The sequence below is a fragment of the Gavialis gangeticus genome, unplaced genomic scaffold (assembly GCF_001723915.1).
Source record: "Gavialis gangeticus isolate Ggan-Ray unplaced genomic scaffold, GavGan_comp1, whole genome shotgun sequence".
Lineage (NCBI taxonomy): Eukaryota > Metazoa > Chordata > Crocodylia > Gavialidae > Gavialis > Gavialis gangeticus.
In genome coordinates, this window is record NW_017729031.1 from 73,910,165 (window position 1) to 73,929,883 (window position 19,719).

General features: G+C 43.0%; 1 protein-coding gene across 1 annotated transcript in view; it reads right to left on the reverse strand.

The window, feature by feature from the left end:
• Positions 1-19,719, reverse strand: part of TMEFF2 (transmembrane protein with EGF like and two follistatin like domains 2) — a 299,411-nt gene that overhangs the window by 80,942 nt on the left and 198,750 nt on the right. Inside the window, exons 6-7 of the mRNA XM_019523121.1 lie at positions 4,501-4,649; positions 3,183-3,242 (exon numbers count right to left, since the gene is read on the reverse strand). Coding sequence (XP_019378666.1) covers positions 3,183-3,242; positions 4,501-4,649 — 209 coding nt within the window. The remainder of the gene's footprint in view (positions 1-3,182; positions 3,243-4,500; positions 4,650-19,719) is intronic.

Here is a 19,719-nt window from a genome sequence, read left to right on the forward strand (position 1 = left end):
CAGAGATGAGTAAATAGGTTTTAGGTAAACACACACATGTAACAGAGGCAAATCAACAACAAGCTTGAGCTGCAGGGTTCACAAAATATGAGGAGTAGACCCCACAAAATTTGAGGCACAGGCATCCTGGTGGGGCAGGGTGAAAGAGGGGAAGGGAACCCCCTTCCCAGTGGGAATTCCCTCCTCCCAGCAACTCACCCCCTCTGATGCCTTGGCTGAGGATCAAATGCAGATTTCCCAAATAGCAGGCAAGAAATCTACCACTGAGCTATCAATGCCTGGGCTGCTACCTGCAGCTCCAGGGCTCTAGTCCTTCCAGGATCCTCTGCTTGTTGTCTGCACACCAAGCCAGCTGCCCAGCTTCATGCCAGGGATAGGAAAAACAAGCCCAAGCTGTCTCCCACAGCTCGGGGCTTTGGTGCCTCCTGGTTGGCTCTCTGGGCTCTCTCCTATTCTGGAGAGCCTCTGCCTTCTGCCCAGATGTTGGGGGTCTGGGCCGCCTAGTGCGGGCTCAGGACCCTCTGTGTACTGACCTACGCACTGGTGTTGGCCATGTGTCAGGGAGGGAAGGATGGTGGCTGCACTGCAACCTTGCCACCGCCCGGGAGACCTGCAGCCGGACTCCCCGCTGGGGATTCCCCACGTGCTGCTCTGTGCACTGAGAGGAGCTGTCCTCTGCAGCTCCAGCTGGAGTCTCAGCTGGGAACAACTCATACGCCGCCCTGCATGCCGAGCCCGGGGAGTCCCTCCACACACTGCCCTGCGTGCTGAGCCACTGCTCATGGCTTCAAAGCTGGAGTCCTCACAGGGGATCCCCTGCACGCTGCCCTGCGTGCCAAGCCGGACACCGGCTTCTGGGCTCTTCTGGGGCAACTGCCCCACCCCGCTGATCAGCTTATACCAGCTCTTCTTGAAGCCCCTTCTTCTGGGTCCCATGTTGGACTCACTTCTCACCAATGCTGGGCGTGCTGCCCTTTTATCCTTTGGAGGCCCTGTCCCCTGATTTCAAATGGAGAGGGGTGTTTAGTTTTCACCCAGGTCCAGCTCTTCACTTTGCCTTTGTATAGAGGCCATCCCCTGCCACCCCCCGATTGGTGGGGAGAGGGAAGTCCCCACTAATTACTCTGTTCCTGGCAAGCCAGCTCACGGGGGGAGGGGGTTCACTGGCAAGCCCATCACATGTGTAACATCTGTCCCTAGCCCAGGTCTCCAGTCTGCAACAGCTCTTTGATACTACTGATTCTTTTCTCAAGACTACTACATTGCTTCTGTCTCCCCAGGAGGATGGATGTTGGAAATCATCATAGCTTTTTTAGCTAACATCTGGTCATTTTCTTCTCTGTCCATTCTGCTTCTTGTTCTAAGATATACCTTCTGTGCTCTTCTTTCTCCAAACACACTTTCCATTATAGGGTCTTCTCCCTTGCTATTAGTCTTATTTCCCTTTCCTGCTAATCCTCATCCACTCTTTCCTCCAGCTCTTTCCCTTATTGTTACAGTTGAGTTAGTTTTTACTATGTACTATTTTTCTTCAGACAGCAGGTGTTGTGGGTCACTGCCATCCTAAAGCTAAATTACCAGATGGTAACAGACTAGGATAGGTTAGCACAGCATTTAAAAAGAAGCTGCAGGCTTCAATTTTGACTTAGAGACTCCACTATCTTTTCAGTTCTCAAGCAAGGAAGATCAATGATTTAACACAGCAATATTGCTTGTCCTGATTTCTAATTTAAAATAAATCATTTTAGATCTGATCTACTGTGTCTCATGCCTGCCACAAGATACAATCTCAGCCCCACCCCCATTCCCATCTCTTCAGAAAACTTCTGGTTGCCACACAGGAACAAGCTCAAAAAAATAAAAATAATTTTGGAGACGTCTGAGGTGTTTTTCTTTTATCAGGCCTTCCTTTTGCTTTGCCCTTGGAAGAGCTGCTGGGAAATGGGGAAGATATGGGGGGTATTATATTTCTCTTCCTGTTCAAATAAGCCCACTCTCTTCACCTTGTATACAGATAATGACTGCCTTAAAGCTGTTTGGGTTCTACTGTTATTTCCCCACCTATGCTCCTTTAGCTCACTGAGCCATAGTTTGTCTATAAATATTTTTAATCTTCATATGTTATTTTTAAAATAGGATTAGAATAAACATTTAGTAAATGTGCAGTACGCAATCCAGGTAGACCAGTCACATATAATACATTAAAAAATGTGTAAAGTATTCATTTGACCAGTTGGATTAATTAATGAACAGTAAGCACCTTTTAATGGATATGCCAAAATTCTTATTAAGAGGAATTGTAAAACATGCCAAAAGATAAACTACACTGTGCAGCATGTCGACAATGTAAACCTGGTGATCAGCATTTTGTAGCTGAAGAGTACTCCCCTGTAAAGATCTATTTTCACAATATAAAAACATCACAAGCCTAAGCACTTATACATTGCTTGTTACAGTTTTAACAATAACACCCCAAATGCTCCTAGCCACAGTTCTGAACTCAAGCTGTGAATATTTGCACAAAAACTACTCATAAATAAATCCTCCCAGGAAGAATTCTTGAAAAAGAAAGATGTTCCCCCAGAAAAAAATTCAATAAAACCTATGTAACATTTACATTTTTAAAACTGAAAATGCTATATGAGGCTCTACAGCCATTATATGCATTATATGTTACTGCACTTCCTAAATTAAAGCCATTTATCAGTTTAAAAAAATCTATTATAAATACCTTATTAACATTAGAGTTGAGCACAGACAGGTTACAGTATCTCTTACAACAGTCTCATGAATCTGTAGCTATTTTATTCTGTTTTAGAGCTGTGCAGAATTACTGGCTTTCACTTGATCATACACAGGTGTTCACCCAAAAACTTGCAAAATTTGGAGGAGTGTGAAGGCTGTAAAAATGTCTATCAATGCATGTTGATTTGGCAAGCATTTTGTAATGCTTACGATCAGCACTATCAAAACAGATATTTACTTCCAAGACTATTTATATACTAGCTGAAAACAGGAAAGGGTGCCTAAAAGAAAGAGAGTTTCAATTTATTTTGCCATAGCAAGTTATGAAAAAGAATTAAAGATGAGCACAGGACTGCTTATGTTGTTTGGAAACAGAGGAGAACAATGATTTTTCACAGATTTGGCCAACGGTGATTCTTAGATAACAGGAATCTTACCTGCATAATCTGTTCTTGCATAATGCCCATCTTCAGATTTTGTAGTTGTCGTTGTGTTATCTGTATTAAAAGAAATACATAGTGCTTCTTTGGTATTTTTGTTAATTTGTAAAACAGACCCCAATTCTGCAAGTCATACTGCACAGGCAAGTATAGCTCTACACTCATGCAGACATTTAGTGACTTCAAAAGGGCTTTATGTGGGTGCTGAGATCTGGCTGAAAAATGAAAATTGCAGGATTGGGGCCTTTGGAGTGCTTGACAGCACATGAAATAAAAATAAAATCTTCCATTAAACGAGTTTTTCTATCAATGTAGCAAAAATACAGCTAAACATAGTTAAAATCGTTACAGTTAAAAATACAGTTACATACAACATAATGAATAGGGATTTTTCCATTGTTTTAAATAAGCAAGAAATTTTAATAATCTGATCTAAAAAAGGGTAACAGGAAGGGTGGTTGACCTCAAAGAAACAGAAATATTGGAACATAACTAGAATGTGTTTAATATGCAGGTATAGTAGGTCTTCGTAAGTAGATGTGCTTAGGATTTATAGGTCAGAAGCATAGGGAAAAAAGGCTATTAAGATCTGAGCCTCAATGGACATTTTATTTACAGAAACTATTTAAAAGCAAATTTTCCCCATTTTTATGTTCAGTATAAAATAGATTTTTTAAAAATCAACTCCAGGGTTACACTGGCACACACGATATAATGCCTTGTCCATCCAAATCTGAATGCAGCCAGGTGAATCAGAAATTCAAGCTGAAACCCAGTGAAGTCTTTCCTGAAAGTAAACGTGCTTTGATTCCATGATTTCCATATTAAGAAGAACAAGCTTTGGCATTATGAAAAACCACTGCGAATTATACAAGAAATAATATGTTCATCAAGTACTAATGTTGGGGTCGGGGCAGAACGTCTAGTAAGGCTACTTTCTGTTGCTCCACAGTAGGTTCTTTCTTCAAGATTACAACTAGTGATCTTATGGGTATGACAGTTGGATGCATGTGTGCACCTGCATGCTTGGATGTGTGTATGGGGATAGGGAGGGGGTTGCAGATATTGCCTGAAACCATTCTCATACTCTTCCTTTGATAGCTACACTCAAGAGAACTTACAACTCAAGATCTGGCCCAGTATTTTAAAACCTGTAATTACCTTGAAATCCCAGTCTATCAGCCTCATTCTGTAGTGTAAATTAGAAGAGTCTATTGGAATGGCATGAATGCCTAATAAAAAGCCAGCCCCAATTTTTTATTTCTGCACAAAAACTGAAAACATTCTTTGAAATGAATTTTGCTATGAGCATTACCTTGACATCGACCCAAAGACATGACTTCAATTTTCTCCTGTTTCTGGCATGACGCTTCTTTGATTTGACATGCATTATCGTAAGATTTCCCATCGGAAGCACAAAGAGGATTGAAGTTGGTTTGAGAACAGTCAATGTTGCACACACACCTGCAAAGACAAAATATGTCTAATATAAGAAAGCTTTCTCATGACATCACAAATAAAGCTCAAAAATAAAAAGGCACTGTACAAATTGACAGAATGAAACTGGAAATTCTGGCAATGGGCCATTTGCCTTTTTGTATTTGAATAAAATGCCAGGAAAAAAGGAAAGAGAAGAAAGGAAGGAAAAGGAGAATAATTTAATACCAAATTAAAAGTATCTGTTACTGCACTTTCTCTAAAATCTGTAACACTTGGGTAGATTTGCATCTGATCCAAGTTATATGGCTACACTGAAATCCAGAGAACAAAGACAATCTGCATGCACTAGAGATATTCCCTTCATGTAGAACACTGCATATACATATATTTATATCAATTTATGATATAATTATTATGACATTTATCCTGGACTGTAGCCACCTTTGACATAATTAAAATTACACAAGCATAGAAGATAATGCTACAGCTTTCCCTCATACTAATGCCATAAAATTACCAACAGGAAGTGAAATCTCTCTGCATAAAAAGCATAAGACTAGTTCCTCCAACATCTGAATACTGTATGGAGACGAGGCAGTTCTGGGCTAGAATATTGAGGGAAATTGTGATGCTGTTTTAATTCTTTGAATGTCACAGATAAATTTGTTGTAAGAGGATACAATTTTCAAAGGTACTTAAATCTCATTGGCTCTTACTGAGAAACAGGACAAGGTAATCTTCACTGAGCTCCATATTGCTATGGCTAGACTGCTATAGACTGTTACTGGCACTCGAGCTACCTAGTTTAAAAGCTGACTTTGGTATCTGTTCCTCACACTGGTCATTGCTCTGACTTCAGTGTAGACATACCCAATGCCTGTTTATCAAGGCCCAATCTGCTTGATTGCTGCCTTCTTTAATCCTTTTATTTATACGCTCTTGTATTTGGTTTCCTTTTCCAGTATGTAAGATTCTAATCAGCTGCGTGTTTATCATTAGACAATCATCCTAAAAGGACACAGCCCCTCAAGAAAGATCAGGGCCTCCTCCTGATTTCAAAGGGAGTTTCGTGTATTGTCGATTTGCAGGATCAGACTCAGGCACATTAGTAACAGAAGTGGCTGCATATTAAAAAATAAACTGAGCATCTCTCCAAAAGAGGTACTTAAATCAAGGGTCTGTAGCCAGACACATCAAGGGCCAGCTCTGAGCTGCAGCCAGTTTTCCTCAGCACTGGTCATTTTCCAACCTAGGCAATTCTGCCTGCAGAGCTTAGAGACATGCTGTCCTCAAAACAGGTCTAATTACCCAGACCTAGCAGGAAGCAGCGGCAATCAGGGACGCTGTTGTAGGTAGCAAAGACAAGGGAGTAACATGTCCACAGAAAGCTGAATTTGAAAGGAATGATTCATCTAATGTGTTTATACTGGACCCAGACAAGACCATTGATATGAAGTCCCTGAATCATCTGAATGTGGAGGAAGTTGAGGCAGAGTCTGAACTCAGCCACAGCAGCCAGGAGGTGGCCCACTTCACTCTAATATTTTGTGCTGCGTTAACTGTCTCCATTGCTCAGAAGACAGGACATCAGCATCGCCTGTGCAAGATTGCTGTTTGTTTCTTTTGTTTTCCTCTATCCTGTTATCATCAATGATGCTGTGACAGCCACCAGAAGCAGCAGAGAACAGGCATGCTCATCTTCAGGCCTTGGACAGTCTTTGGTTAATGTACAGATCAGCTTCAGTGGTGCTTCTGTTAACAAGTTGGGATTCTATTTGGGGACTATGCCAGAGGTCTAACCTTGCAGCTGCTGCAGTTCTTCTGAGTATACAGTCATGTACATGCTGCCATCCAAAGCCTTCCCACTCTTGATCCCACCGTGTCTGACATTTGATGTAGAGTGAAGCTACTGATTCACTATCTCTAGCTTACCATTAATGCTGTGCCTAAGTTGCAGCCCTTTTTTTTGTAAATTAAGGTGATCAAAATGCTGACATTTAATTTAGAGGCCCGCTCATTCTTTGAATGTGTTAAAAAGTCAGTCTACCCCACGCTCAAACCAGAGATGTGTTCTACAGGGGGTGCTGACAGATGTGCAGGTCCCTGCTAACTCATGGCACTTTGTATGACACCTCCCACCCCAACAGACATTCACCTCAAGGGGACATCAAGCCTGCCTGCCTATCTTGTGATCGAGGCTGGGCTGATCCCACCCTGTCGCTGCTTCCAGCTCTGGTCCTGTCTGCAGGCAGGGGGAAGTAAGGAGGGGGAGAGGGAACTGTGGACTGGGGTTTGCCCGGTGTAAACTGCAAGGTGGGGGACTCCAATTCATCTGCTCCTGTTTCCCCGTCCCTCCCCAGTTCAGACTGGGCAAACCCCAGCCCACAGTGCCCCTCCTCTTCCTTCCTCCCTCTTCCCTTCCTGTAGATTGCAATGGGGGAGGGGCTGGGCTGCATCAGCCCAGCCCCAACAGCGCAGACGGACTGACCCTAGGGAACACAAGTTCCCTAAGACACTCTATTTTGGAGCGCCTTCATCTGATCCCTCATTAGATGAGGATTAATTTGTTGCACGATTGGTCAATTTTAAAGTGCTCTGCAGCCATGCATGTGTGTTATGGCATAACTGTAGAGTGCTTCCAGGGGGCTGATCATACAATGAATATAACTTCTGTTTACACCTTTGATTAACTGAAATGTGTATGTTAAATCCCAGGGAGGCAGCTTTGGTGGAGAAAGCTCAGACAGAAAGGAATCTGATAGGTTCGTGCTACAGTATTTGAAAGGATGCTACACTGTGCATTTGGCTTCCAGAATATATACAACATATGATCTGTTGTACAAATTGGAGGTGAGGTAACAGAACAGATGTTGAGGTTCTCCCAGTACTCCTCTTGATTTGTGACCTGGGGCAATAAGGCCAGTGAAGGGAATATCAATGCAATGAAAGGATTTTATTTTTAGTCAGACATTACTTGCTAATAGACTTTCCTAAATTTTTCCTGAAATGCTTAGAAATGGAAGAAAACTTTAGCTTAAAAGGAGGCAAAGGGTGAAACCAGAAAGCTATAAATAAAATTATTTTGGAAACCTAATTACAGTATTTGCCACTAGACAAACAACATGGCTAATGTAAAAATCACTATTTACATTTTTAATGCTTGTCCACAATCCTTTTCTTAATATATTCTATTTCATATATTTCACCATGATACACACATGCACACATACAAACAGAGCATGGGTTGTCTCTCACTTCAGTGTAAATCAGGAGTGAAACCAGCCTAAGTAGAGATTCTCAGTTATTTAGCAAAGAATTCCACCAGCATTTTTAAAGATATGAAATGAATCACCCCATCCACCCCCCAGTCAGTTTGAGAAGAAATTTTCTATCAGTATAGTAGGAACTTTCTACTTCACCAAGATATTTCTACTCCCAGAAAAAAAAGTTCCTAAGAAGGTTTTGGTGATTTTAGTAAATTCTAACTCATGCAAGAAAATATTTGCTTCTCTAGTTTTGTGATTTTTTTTCATGGAGCTCTACTATTTGCACTTCAGAGGGTACACACGACATCATATGCACTTTTTTGTCATAAACATTCCAGAAAGAGCATACATTTTCAAAATGTTACCACAACAACAAGTATAGTTCAATATCTATTATACCTCATGGCAAGAGAAAATCATGTCAAGAGAAAATGAACAAGGGATACTTTTTAGGGAACATTTATACATCAAGATATAACATTTTTTAAACATCTATCTAGAGGTATGTGATAGAGCACCTTTTGGGTGCCTGCCACTTTAAGGGCTGGGGGTAGGCAGCTGGCACGTGTTTGATGAGGGTGGTCATTTTAGAGCCCATCTCTCAGGGCTGGGGCAGCAGTTTGCTGCCAGCTGCTGAGGGAGTTACATCACCCGGCTGAGTTACTACTCCTGGAACATCTTGGAGGTAAGGGCAGGAGCTATGGGGATGGCAGGAGACTCCTGGTCCTGGGTATGACTGGAAGATGCACCCTGCTGGGGTAGGGTGGCCTGGTGGGACTCCTTGTGGCAAGGGAGTCCCCAAGAAATACCAGGCCAGTTACCTCTCTGGTGAAAGGGGGGTAGGGGGCATTAATCCCAGCCCCCAACCATCCAGTGGGTTATCGTGAGAGCAGGGGTGCAAGGCACACCTGCTAAGAGGCACCTGAACCCACAGGGGTGTAAGACCCAGGAGTTGGGGCCAAGCACGTTTACAGGGAAGCACCTGAGCCCAAAGGAGTGTAAGACCCCAGGCCCTAGTGAGAGGGTGGAGTTGAGGCCAGGCACGCCTAGGGCAGTGTGCAAGAGGCCTAACTATGCACTGAGTTTGGCCTGGCTCAAGCTAGAGCTGTAATGATATGTATGTCATCTTCAAGGCACGGAACATGATAAGGGAAGGTTGGAGCTGTGAAAGAACCACCCTTTGTCATCAGGGGGTTTGAAGGGCAGCCTCCTGCCTAATACCATCTTTTTACTTATCTAACAAGAAAGCATCGCAGGTGAGTAAGGCAGGCGGTTTGTCCATAGATAGGCGGGCAGGCTGGTTCCAAGACCGGGCCTGTGAGTTGCCCCTTGTCACAAGGTGTATCTTCCCTTTTTAGAAATGACTTAGGGCTTACCCATACAACTGCCATGTTTAACCTGGGACTGCCCTCAAGAAACACAGCCCACTTGCTCCCATTCATTGGCCATGTCTACATGAGATGCTGACTATACAGTAGCTTGAGACTATGCAGTAGCACTGTGTGGCAGAAACTATGATGCAATGCTACCATGCAGTCCGCATCACAAAAAAGATGCTCATCGGTGCTACTGAGAGGTAACGTGGGTTACTGTGCAGTCACTTACTACTTGTTTATATAAGTACTAAATGACTGTGCAGTAATGCCTGGTCAGTCAGTGTCTTGTGTAGATGAGGCCAGTGTCTATCAAAACCCAGATCAGACTGTACCCTAGCACTGCTCTAACGCTCTCTGTCTTGGACATACTTCTTGGCATGCACTAATAGCTGTTGTAAGCTCACAACACTTGCAGGTAGAGTGGAAGCCAAGGGGCAGAGTGCACTTTTCAGTTATGGGCCTGGGATTGGCAGGGAGGAAGTGTAGATTCACTTTAGCCACTGGCTAGGGACAGACATTACACATAAACTGGTTTAAGTGATCAGAACTGATTTAAAACTTTAACAGAACATAAATTCAATGTACATAAACCAGTTTAAAAATGGCTGAAACTATTTTAGTTAAACCTGTCTGAATGCAGTATCAGACTTAACTGATTTCAGTCAAACTGCTTTATGCAATGTCTGTCCCAGACCCCTTCCTAGCTTAAGTTGAAACCAGACTCCCCCTGCATCCCAGATGCTTTGCAACCCTGGGCTGGGCTCGGTGATCCAGAGAACAGGATTGGCCCCACGCCTCTGCTCCCTAGCCAGAGCTCCAAGGCAGACTGCAGGCACAGCAGGGTATGCCTTGCTTCCCCCTGCCCTCCTGCCTTTGCTGCTCACTCCTCAAGCAGGGATTCCCCACTCCCATCTCCCACAGCATGGACCCCAGCCCCATGGGCCCTGGGCATGTGGTATGCTAGCTAATGCTGAGAGGGGTGTGTGTGTGTGTCTCTCTCTCTATTTCACTGGAACAGGCAGACAGAATAGTGTCTGCTTAGGGCTTTTTTGAGCTAATTAACAGGTTAGCTGATAATGTCCCTCCATTCCTTCCTTGGAGAAAGCTGTTTAAGAAGAGCTTGACCTAATGAGAGAGGCTTTTGTTTTGTTGATGGTCTGATAAACCCTGTGGTTTTATCAGCCTCCTGCTGGCTTGCAGCCCTGTTGGGTTTGCAGACAACATGAAGAAGCAGAGACAGGGAGACTGAAAAGCTCAATATCAACAGATGCATGCACTCCACACCTTTGTCTCAGAGTGCTAGCCAGGGCCTGGGATCTAGCAAAACTCCTGTCCCTTGAACAGCAAGTGGGGAAAAGCCTGAGATGGTGTGGCCAGGGTGGGGTTTACACCCCCTTCTAATCAGAGTTTCCTGCCAGGGCCTGGCACCCCTCAACTCAGCACTGTAAAAGGGAAGGGAGGGCTGCTTTAGCACCTCTCTAACTTCTAGCCTGAGCCACTGCAGGCATGTGTCTGCATTTCTTCAGTCCAGAGGGAATGTGTGTGTGGTTGCAATCTGGTTCAACCTAAGCAGGTTAGACTAACCTGCAAAGACTGAATCAAGTCAGGCTCAGGCTTTCTGAATGTCTGTTCCTAGCCTTAAGGACAAACTTTTGAAGTTATTTAGGTATTGAAAGAGCCAAGTAAATGCCTAGTGATTTTGAAAATTGTCTAGGTGTTTTATTCCTAATGATTTCAAGGTCCTCTTGAAAAAAAACATTTTGATACATACAGAGGGATCCAAAAACCACTTCTTAAGTTCCTTAAGTGCAATTTATGTGGAATGTAGATGCCTAAGTACCAAACAGGAATCCAAAACAATCCTGCCTAACAGTGTAGGTGCCTATGTAGGCATTTTTGCCAATGAAATTATTTACCTATTCAAAGCTCTTCTACTCTGCATGTCCACAGGTGCATACTCTTGGCTAAACTGAGTATCTCAGCCCTTCTCTCCTGGATTAGCCTATTTGGGATTCACAGGCTAAGTGTCCCTGCACCTTAGTCCCCTTGAGACCCTAATACTGAAGGCATGCTTTGAAGCGGGACTCAGGCGCCTATACACTAATGCCACGAGCATGGGAAGCAAGCAGGAGGAGCTAGACCTCCTACTCTCTAGTAGGCAATATGACCTTGTAGGGGTCACGGGGACTTGGTGGGACTTATCACATGTCTGTGTCAAACTTTGAGGTGGTGGGGGTGTGTGGTGAGCAGGAGTGATGCATAGGGAATGCACGGGGCGCAGGCACAGGCAGGGAGGAAGGCAGGAGCACCTGTGCCCCCCCTGCAACCACCAGCTGGGGAGTGGAGCCACCAGCAAAATTCAGGAGGGGGGTCCCCCCATGGTCGATCTCACTTTTATGCTCCCTCACATACAAAATTGGCCACCAAGGGACTGCCCCCCCCAGTCAGCAGGATTGGGTTCTGCCCCTGACTCAAGAGGCATTTGCCCCTCCCCCCGACTCAAGAGGCACCAGACCCCATGGTGGTGAGAGTGACCTAAATGTAGGTGTTTACTACAGGCCACTAAACCAGGGGGAGGAGCTCGATCTGGAGTTGTCTTGAGAACTGGCAGTGGCCACGCATGCAAGGGACATGGTCATCGTGGGCAACTTCAATTACCCCAACATAGATTGGGAGGAACTCTTGGCTAGGTCAGATTGGTCATGTAGCTTCATAACCTGTATCGAAGAGCTTGTTCTAACCCAGGAAGTGCAAGGGCCAGCCAGAGGAAATGCTCTCCTAGACTTGGTCTTGGCCAAAGGAAACAATTTGATGACCAACTTGAACATTGAGGGTAACCTGGATAACAGCGACCATGAGGTCATCATGTTCACTGTCTGTCACAAGGTACACAAATGAACTAGCAGGATTGAAGTCCTGGACTTCAAAAAGGCTAATTTCAACAGGCTCAGAGCACTAGTAAGGGAGGCGATGTGGGACTAGGGACTGAAGGTGAATGGAGTATACCAAGAGTGGTCATTCCTCAAGGACATGATCCTCAAAGCACAAAAGAAAACCGTTCCCATGCAAAGGAAAGATAGCAGAAGGGCTTGTAAGCCCTCTTGGCTCAATAGGGATATCATGGTCCTCTTGAAAAAGAAGAAAGAAGCATACACACAATGGAAGCTAGGGATAGTCCTTAAGGAAGACTATATGACAGTGGTCCACACATGTAGGGAGAAGATTAGAAAAGTTAAGGCAGAGATTGAATTTTAGTTAGCAACAGGAGTCAAAGACAATAATAAGTCCTTCTTTAGGTATGTAGGGAGCAGATGGAAAACAAATGGAAGCGTGGGGCCCCTGATGAACACCTCAGGAGAGCTGGTAACCAACACCAAGGAGAAAACTGAACTCCTGAATGCTCACTTTGCTTCAGTTTTTCACTGGACCAAGGGGAAAAACGTGAGATGAGGCTCACATGGGGCATGGTGGGAATGACACTGTTGACGCTGAACTGGTGTGTAACCAACTAGAAAAGCTAGACCTTTATAAATCAGCAGGACCGGATGAACTTCCCCCAAGAGTGCTGAAGGAGCTGGCTGAGGTCACTGCAAGACCCCTGGCTACATCAGGGGAATACATCAAGGGCTCGATGAACAACTATTCACCAGGGCACCCTTGGGGAAGACCAGGAGTAATGGATACAAACTCCTGCAAGACCGCTTCAGGCTCAAGTCTAGGAAAAACTTCTTCACAGTGAGGGTGTCTAGATTGTGGAACAAGCTCCCTCCAAAGGTGGAGCAATTACCTACCCTGGAAAACTTCAAGAGGAGACTGGACAGTCACCTTGCTGGGGTCACCTGACCCCCAGTTGTCTTTCCTGCCTAGTGCAGGGGAGCTGGACCTGATGATCTTGCGAGGTCCCTTCCAGCTCCTAACAATCTATGAATCTATGCATGGACAGCATTCAGTTCAACACAAAGCACTGCAGTCACAGCTACTCCAGGATGTGGAGCATGTGGGTTTTAGATCCTCCTCAGCGTGAAAGAATTCAAACTCCACCCTTTCCCAGTTCAAGCTGAAGCTGAAGGAAATAATAAATGTATTGGGAATTTAAAATAATAATGTATTTAACCTTCCCTTCTCAATCATAAACAAAAGAACTCCCCATTACTTAATTAGCACCCAGAACAAAACATTCACAAGTGTCTGAAATATAGAAGAAATATTTATTCCAAAACAGAAAAATACTCCACTTCCTCTCCACCCAAGAGCTTATTATGTCTAAATATAGCCTGTTTTGTCCCAGTAAAATTAAAACCAAAAATCAGTGGCAGTTTTATAAAATAAAACGAATAATGGACGTGTCATCGTAGATGAAGCTTTGTGATCCACCATACAAAGCTAACATAAGACCTTACTCTGTTAGACAATATTGAGCAATTTCTGAAGTCCTTGCTTTGACAAACCTCCCAATGAAGTCAATATCAATTTTATCTGAGAAAGGTCCAAGAAAGAACTCAGACCTTTACCTACTGCTAAGGACAAAGGCCATATACATATAAGAGGGCCTGGACACATTTGCATGCTTGTTAAACCTGCTATGTCCATAGTTAGCATCCTATCCAAATGCTTTCTCTCTCACACCTGCTCTGTTAATACTTGAGATTTCTTAGTTCCAAAAGGGCCAGTTTTGTTTCTTTCATATATAAAAATTAAAACTTATCCAATAAATTTTGGTGGCAGCATCTCAAGACCTTTTATTGGGATTATCAAGACTTTTCTTACCTCTTTGAAGCTGAGAAGTATGCTTACTGCTATGTGAGGAAGTGACTGAATGGCTGTGTGTCTGATTGCAGACCATGTTCCAAGGCCCCAAGGCACTTCAAAATGTCTCTAATTTTAAGTAATTTGATCATTTGACCATTTTATCATCATTGCTATGACTTCCAATTATAGCTATATCAATAAATCTGTTTCATTTCTGTATTAGTCAGTATGACGTTGAAGAAGGCTTGGTAATATAAAGGCTGACTGTGCATTCCTCAGGCTCAGAAAGCCATGAGAAGGTCAGTGAAGTCTCCTAGGGCTCACAGGAAGAAGCTCTACCCAAAAGCATATACAAAATACATGTGCAATGGTTGAATATGTATTTTTATGTAAGAACAGCAGTTTTAAAGGCACCAGTGAAAAAGAAGTGCTTCCAAGAAGTGGCTTCTATGAGAGAGAGTAAGAAGTCTTGAACCCAGTCTCAGAGGATCCACCACAACTTTCAAGGAATGGTTTCATGTTTCAAATTATTAAAATACAGCTTACAAGGAAACTATTATTAAATGAGTCTTACTTTTCCCCTGCTTAACCTTTTTGGTCCATGCCAAGTTTTCTAATGAATTCAATATTTGTTATATGCTCATTTCATTTAATTTCCTATGACTTAAATCTTGCTGAACCTGGATACCCAACATTTTATTTAGTTATTTTGGTTTTTAGGGTTTAATGTGGTGATCATGCAAGCAACCTCTCCACGCCTTCCCCTCACCTTGCAAAAACAAAACAACCCCCCCCAATCAAACAAACAAAAAACCTTAAGTGGGATTTCAAACAAGCAACTTCTGGCTAGCTTTGGAATACAATCAGGGACATTTGAGACTAAACCTGTTAATCACAGACAACAGTACAGCATCTTGATGCTGTATCACCATGTCATGATGCCATAAAGTGAGCCCAAAGCTGGAGGAAGTCTGTGGATTCAGGGGATATTAGCTAACATAGTGGAGAAGCCCACTGGATTGCGTGTAGGAGACTTGGCAGATCACAACTACTAGTATTAGCCTTAGGCAGGTAGGATGTTGGCAGACACAATATAGGCTTCCCTATGCAGCTTTATTTACACAGCTTGTTTCTGGCCTGCAAGTCTCTGCAACTCCACTTCTGAGCTTCTCTAAAAAATGCACCAAATTGCATAATGAGACATGTTGGATGTGGATAAATTTTGGAGATGACTGCCAGACTCATTTTACCTGTGAAATATACCACCCCGGAAAGACATGCAAAGCTAGTTCATTTGACAAATACAATGGCTCCTAATGTCTCATTTTAATCTTATATAAATACATCCCTCCATTATTACAGTGATATTTACTGGGCACCACAGGTATCCTTGGCTGTGTAAACTGCAAAGAGGAAATCCACAGAAAAATAGATCAGGGGCTACCAAGGCACTGTGGCAGAAGTGTTTTAAGGAGCGTTAATAATAAAAGGGAGCCTGACTATTTATCCATAAGGAATAGGAGACTGCCCTACTTGTATTTCTCACTTTGCTCCATTGAGTACAGTAATATCATCAGAATGAGACACAGATGACAAAAGAGAACTCTGCTTTACACCTTGGTCTAGACAAATGGATGTTCTTTGCTTTCAGCAAAATAGTATTGAGGAATAATAAAAAAAAGCCTGGATAATTTCTCTGTGTAGGAAGGCTCCCTATTCAGGTTTGATGGGGAGGAGGCAGGACAAGTAGGAGAGCGCTGTTAAAATAATAGTTATACTAGATTATGTGCTGGAGTATTAAAAGAGGACTTTAGTGACAACTCTTCACTATTCACCATACTTTAATAAGCCCTTCTATAGCTCTGAAGCCTGAGAGCATTGTTGGTGTGCCCTCTGTTTATTAAAGATTCATATTTAGAATATTTTGGTCTTGGATCATTAGCTTTTGGAACTAAAGCAAGTGAGAATTCTGTTTCAGATATCTGTAAAAGGTACTTAATGAAATGACTAATGCCCTTAGCCAAGTGTCTAGCTGCTTATACAATATAAACTCCATGGCTGCAATAGCTTTGCCAAAAAGAGAAATTGTCAGTCAAAAGTCAAAACATAAAATCAAACAGGCCAGGGTCAGGAATTAGGACTGCTTTTTTATTTTATTTATGCCAGTAACAGCTATGTTATCTGAGTGCATAAGCTAATTTAGTCAAGTGTGAAATCTCACCACATCTATCAGCAAGCACAGTATTTTACAATGAAAATGACAATCCACCCTAGAATTAATCTAAAAATGTCAATGTATTTTCTCTAGGCAAAAAGAGATCTTCATGTAGATCTTTTTACTACATCTATATGAAAAACAATGTTTTGCTTGTGAAAAATTGCTTCCTACTTTCCAAAAAACTGTGTAAAAATATAATCACATCTTGTTTTGCATTTTATAAAACCAGCAAATCCAGAGTTTTTCCACTAGTGGGGCAAAATTTATTTTACACTTCTTTAACTGGAACACATTGGCCAGACACCCAGTTTTTTATTTGAATGCTGGTATTTCCACACAAAAGCACCTCTCTGAGTGTGGCATTTAAAATACATCTGAAACTAAACTGGCAGATATTCTGGCATAAAGAGACTGGTGATTAATGCAAAATGCTTTCTATTGCATTCTGATTCCTGCAAGGCTTCTCTTTTTGGTCATGAGACATCTTCACTGATTTTATTAGCTCAAGAGTTAAAATGCAGCCAGACTTAATATTATATGTCTCAACTATCAAACATTTATTTTATAGAGGTACATATCTCTGTCAACATACAGAGAGAAATCTTCATGTACACAGGCAGCTCCATATCTCTTTACTACAGAACAGGTGCAGGTACTACTCTCTACCAACTTGTATGACATAATACTCTTTCCTGGGACTGATTTTTGTCACTTATTATGGTTTGCATGTGCTCTAACATCAGAGTATCTTCCAAGAACAACAACTATATAGTGGCTTTCTTCTAAGGATCTCAAAGCATATTCCAAGTGGTTAATTACCTAAAATTTACAATAGCTTTGCAAGGTCATTATTATTTTGCTTGTGGCATGTGTCAGTGTGCACAAAATAGGAGACAGGCCTTAAACTGGCAAGTCAGGCAGCTGGGCCTGCTTGCTCAGAGTGAGAGAGGATATTTTGGGTAAACCTTACCATTCATAGGAGTGCAGTTTTTAGAGTGAATAAGATGGTTCACTCTATTTCCCCATTATGGCCCATTACAATATAAGTCCCTTCATGCACAGCACTACCAGGACTAGGTTCACCTTCTTGAGGTTGCAAATCACCTTCATTTCCATGACTAAGCTATGGTATGATTTTATCTTTTTTTTCTAATGGACATCTAATAGGAGAGCAACACTTCTGAGTAGTGCTGTCTTGGTTTCTTATCTACAGCTACAATGTTTGGTCAAATGCATGGCAAGGTGCAATTTGTGATGGGTACTGCATACCAATAAGTACTCTTCTGGAACTAGTTGAAGCCTCTGTTTATACCAAGGAGTGGTGGTATTGATCAGCTTTTTGTTATTGATCAAATGTGGATGTGTTACTTTTGCTATGGCATTGTGTTTTTTGGTACTTGTCACGATATGCTTCATTCTTTAACTGATGAGGTCACATAGCCAACATGTGCAATCTGTGCTTTTTTCCAGGATAAATGTCTTTCAATTGTTTGTTGCAATAATGTAGGCCTGGATAGGGCAGAGAGAGCTCTCCATTTCACCACAGCACTCTCTCTCTCAACCATTCAGCTAAGTGTTGATAAGTGCCTTGGTCCATGAGGAGCACAGAAGTGAAAATGCTATGTATTCTGCTTACATTTCTCCATTGGTTTCTAAGCTGACTTCTTCTGTTTCACTTCTGGTACTTCTCTTCTCAGTGCTAGGGGGCTGACCACCCTAACTGCAACCTGATAAAACAGCAAACCTGCATCATGGTATATTTGATTTTTAGAAGACCCTTCGGCCTCTAGCATATGGTCATTTCATGGGACAATGGGATCTATTCCCTGATGCCAAAAATCATGCCTCCTGCCATGCCAAACATTCATAGCAGGACACACAATTTTTGGGACTGGTGATTAGGTCCTAATCATGCCATTACTACTTGCTAGCGAGCCAAGGATCATCCAGTACTGGCAAGTTGAAAGCTGGGTGACTGGCAAGTTGAAAGCTGGGTGCCCATTAATCTTGTGTGGTCCCAGGGCTGGAATCCACAATCAGCTGATTGTCAGTCTCAGCCTCCGGGCTGCATTGGATCTAGTCTGAGATTTCTATGAGGTCTTGGCACTGAGACAGACAATCAGCTGATTGTAGGTCGCAGCCCCCGGATGGCATTAGAGCTGGTCTGGACTCTGTGGGAGCCATCAATCAAGCCCTGTCATGCAACAGATATCAGGCTGTGTGACGGGGATCCCTGCCACACTTTCAATTTAAGGCACAATGCAACCAGCCATAAAATGATTACACATATTTTGTGGAATATTTTTATGGTGGGTTTCGCATTTTGTAGTGCCATTAGTTGCTTGAATGTGTAGCTGATTTCCTATTTAGGGTGCTATTAACAGGTTAATTGTGTTTTAAGTGTACTGCCTGCCAGGATCCTTTGATTTTTGTTTCAATTACAAGTTTCACATTGGCATGTCTGACCAAACTTCTTCATTAGCCACGTATCCTGGCACTCGTATCTAATCCAAAGCTCACATTCAACTTTATGAGCCGCTATTTGTCAATGTAAAATAATTCCTGCTTGAGCACAGCAGTATCTGGCTCAATGGATTCTGTTTACCAGGCAGAACCACAGCAGGATCTCACTATTTTCTTGGAAGATCCCCCCAGTTGATCAAGTGCATCTCAGCATCATACTTTTAGCTCTTGACGTGCACAAACAACATGTGCCCCAGGTCTTCCTCATGCATGAAAAAGTAATTATAAAACTGTCATAGGAACATAGGTAAGTAGGGCTGGAAGTGACTTCATGGGCATGTCCCCAGAAGTGGGAATGTACTTTTCCCTGGTGACAACTAACACCAGCACATATTTGTGTTGCTGCTAGTTGTCCCCAGGCACACCCCTGCACGCATGCTCTGGAGCACAGCAATTTGCCTCGGTGGGGTAGGGGAGACTGGGACCAACATCTGAGCTGGCCCCAGAAATCTTATCTTGGTGGCTTCCAGGGGCAGCAGCAGTGGTGATCTGGGTGTGCAGAGCATGATGGGCAGCTGGTGTGTGGCTCTGGTCAGCCAGGCTCCAGTTTTGGGTGGCTCATGCTGCAGCCATGTGCACTGCCTGGCTTTTTTCTGCTGGAGGTTTTTAGATACTGGGATTTCAAATATGCAGTGTGGCAAACAGAATCATGAGCACCACATGCGTTTTGTGGTTCCTCAAAAGGCTGTGAGGTGCTGTAACTGCACATTCCCACTTATGGGGACACAGCCCATGAGATTATCTAGTTCAGCCCTGTGATCAAGTCAGGATCATCCCTGACTAAACCATCCCAGCCAATCAGTTGTGACCCAATCAGTCATGCATGTGTATGATGTAAGCACTCTGACGAGCCATGAAAAAAGGACTGAACAGAATGTCCATGTATAGCAGGGGTGGGCAATTATTTTGGGCGGAGGGCTGCTTACTGAGTTTTGGCAAGCTGTCGAAGGCTGCATGGGTAG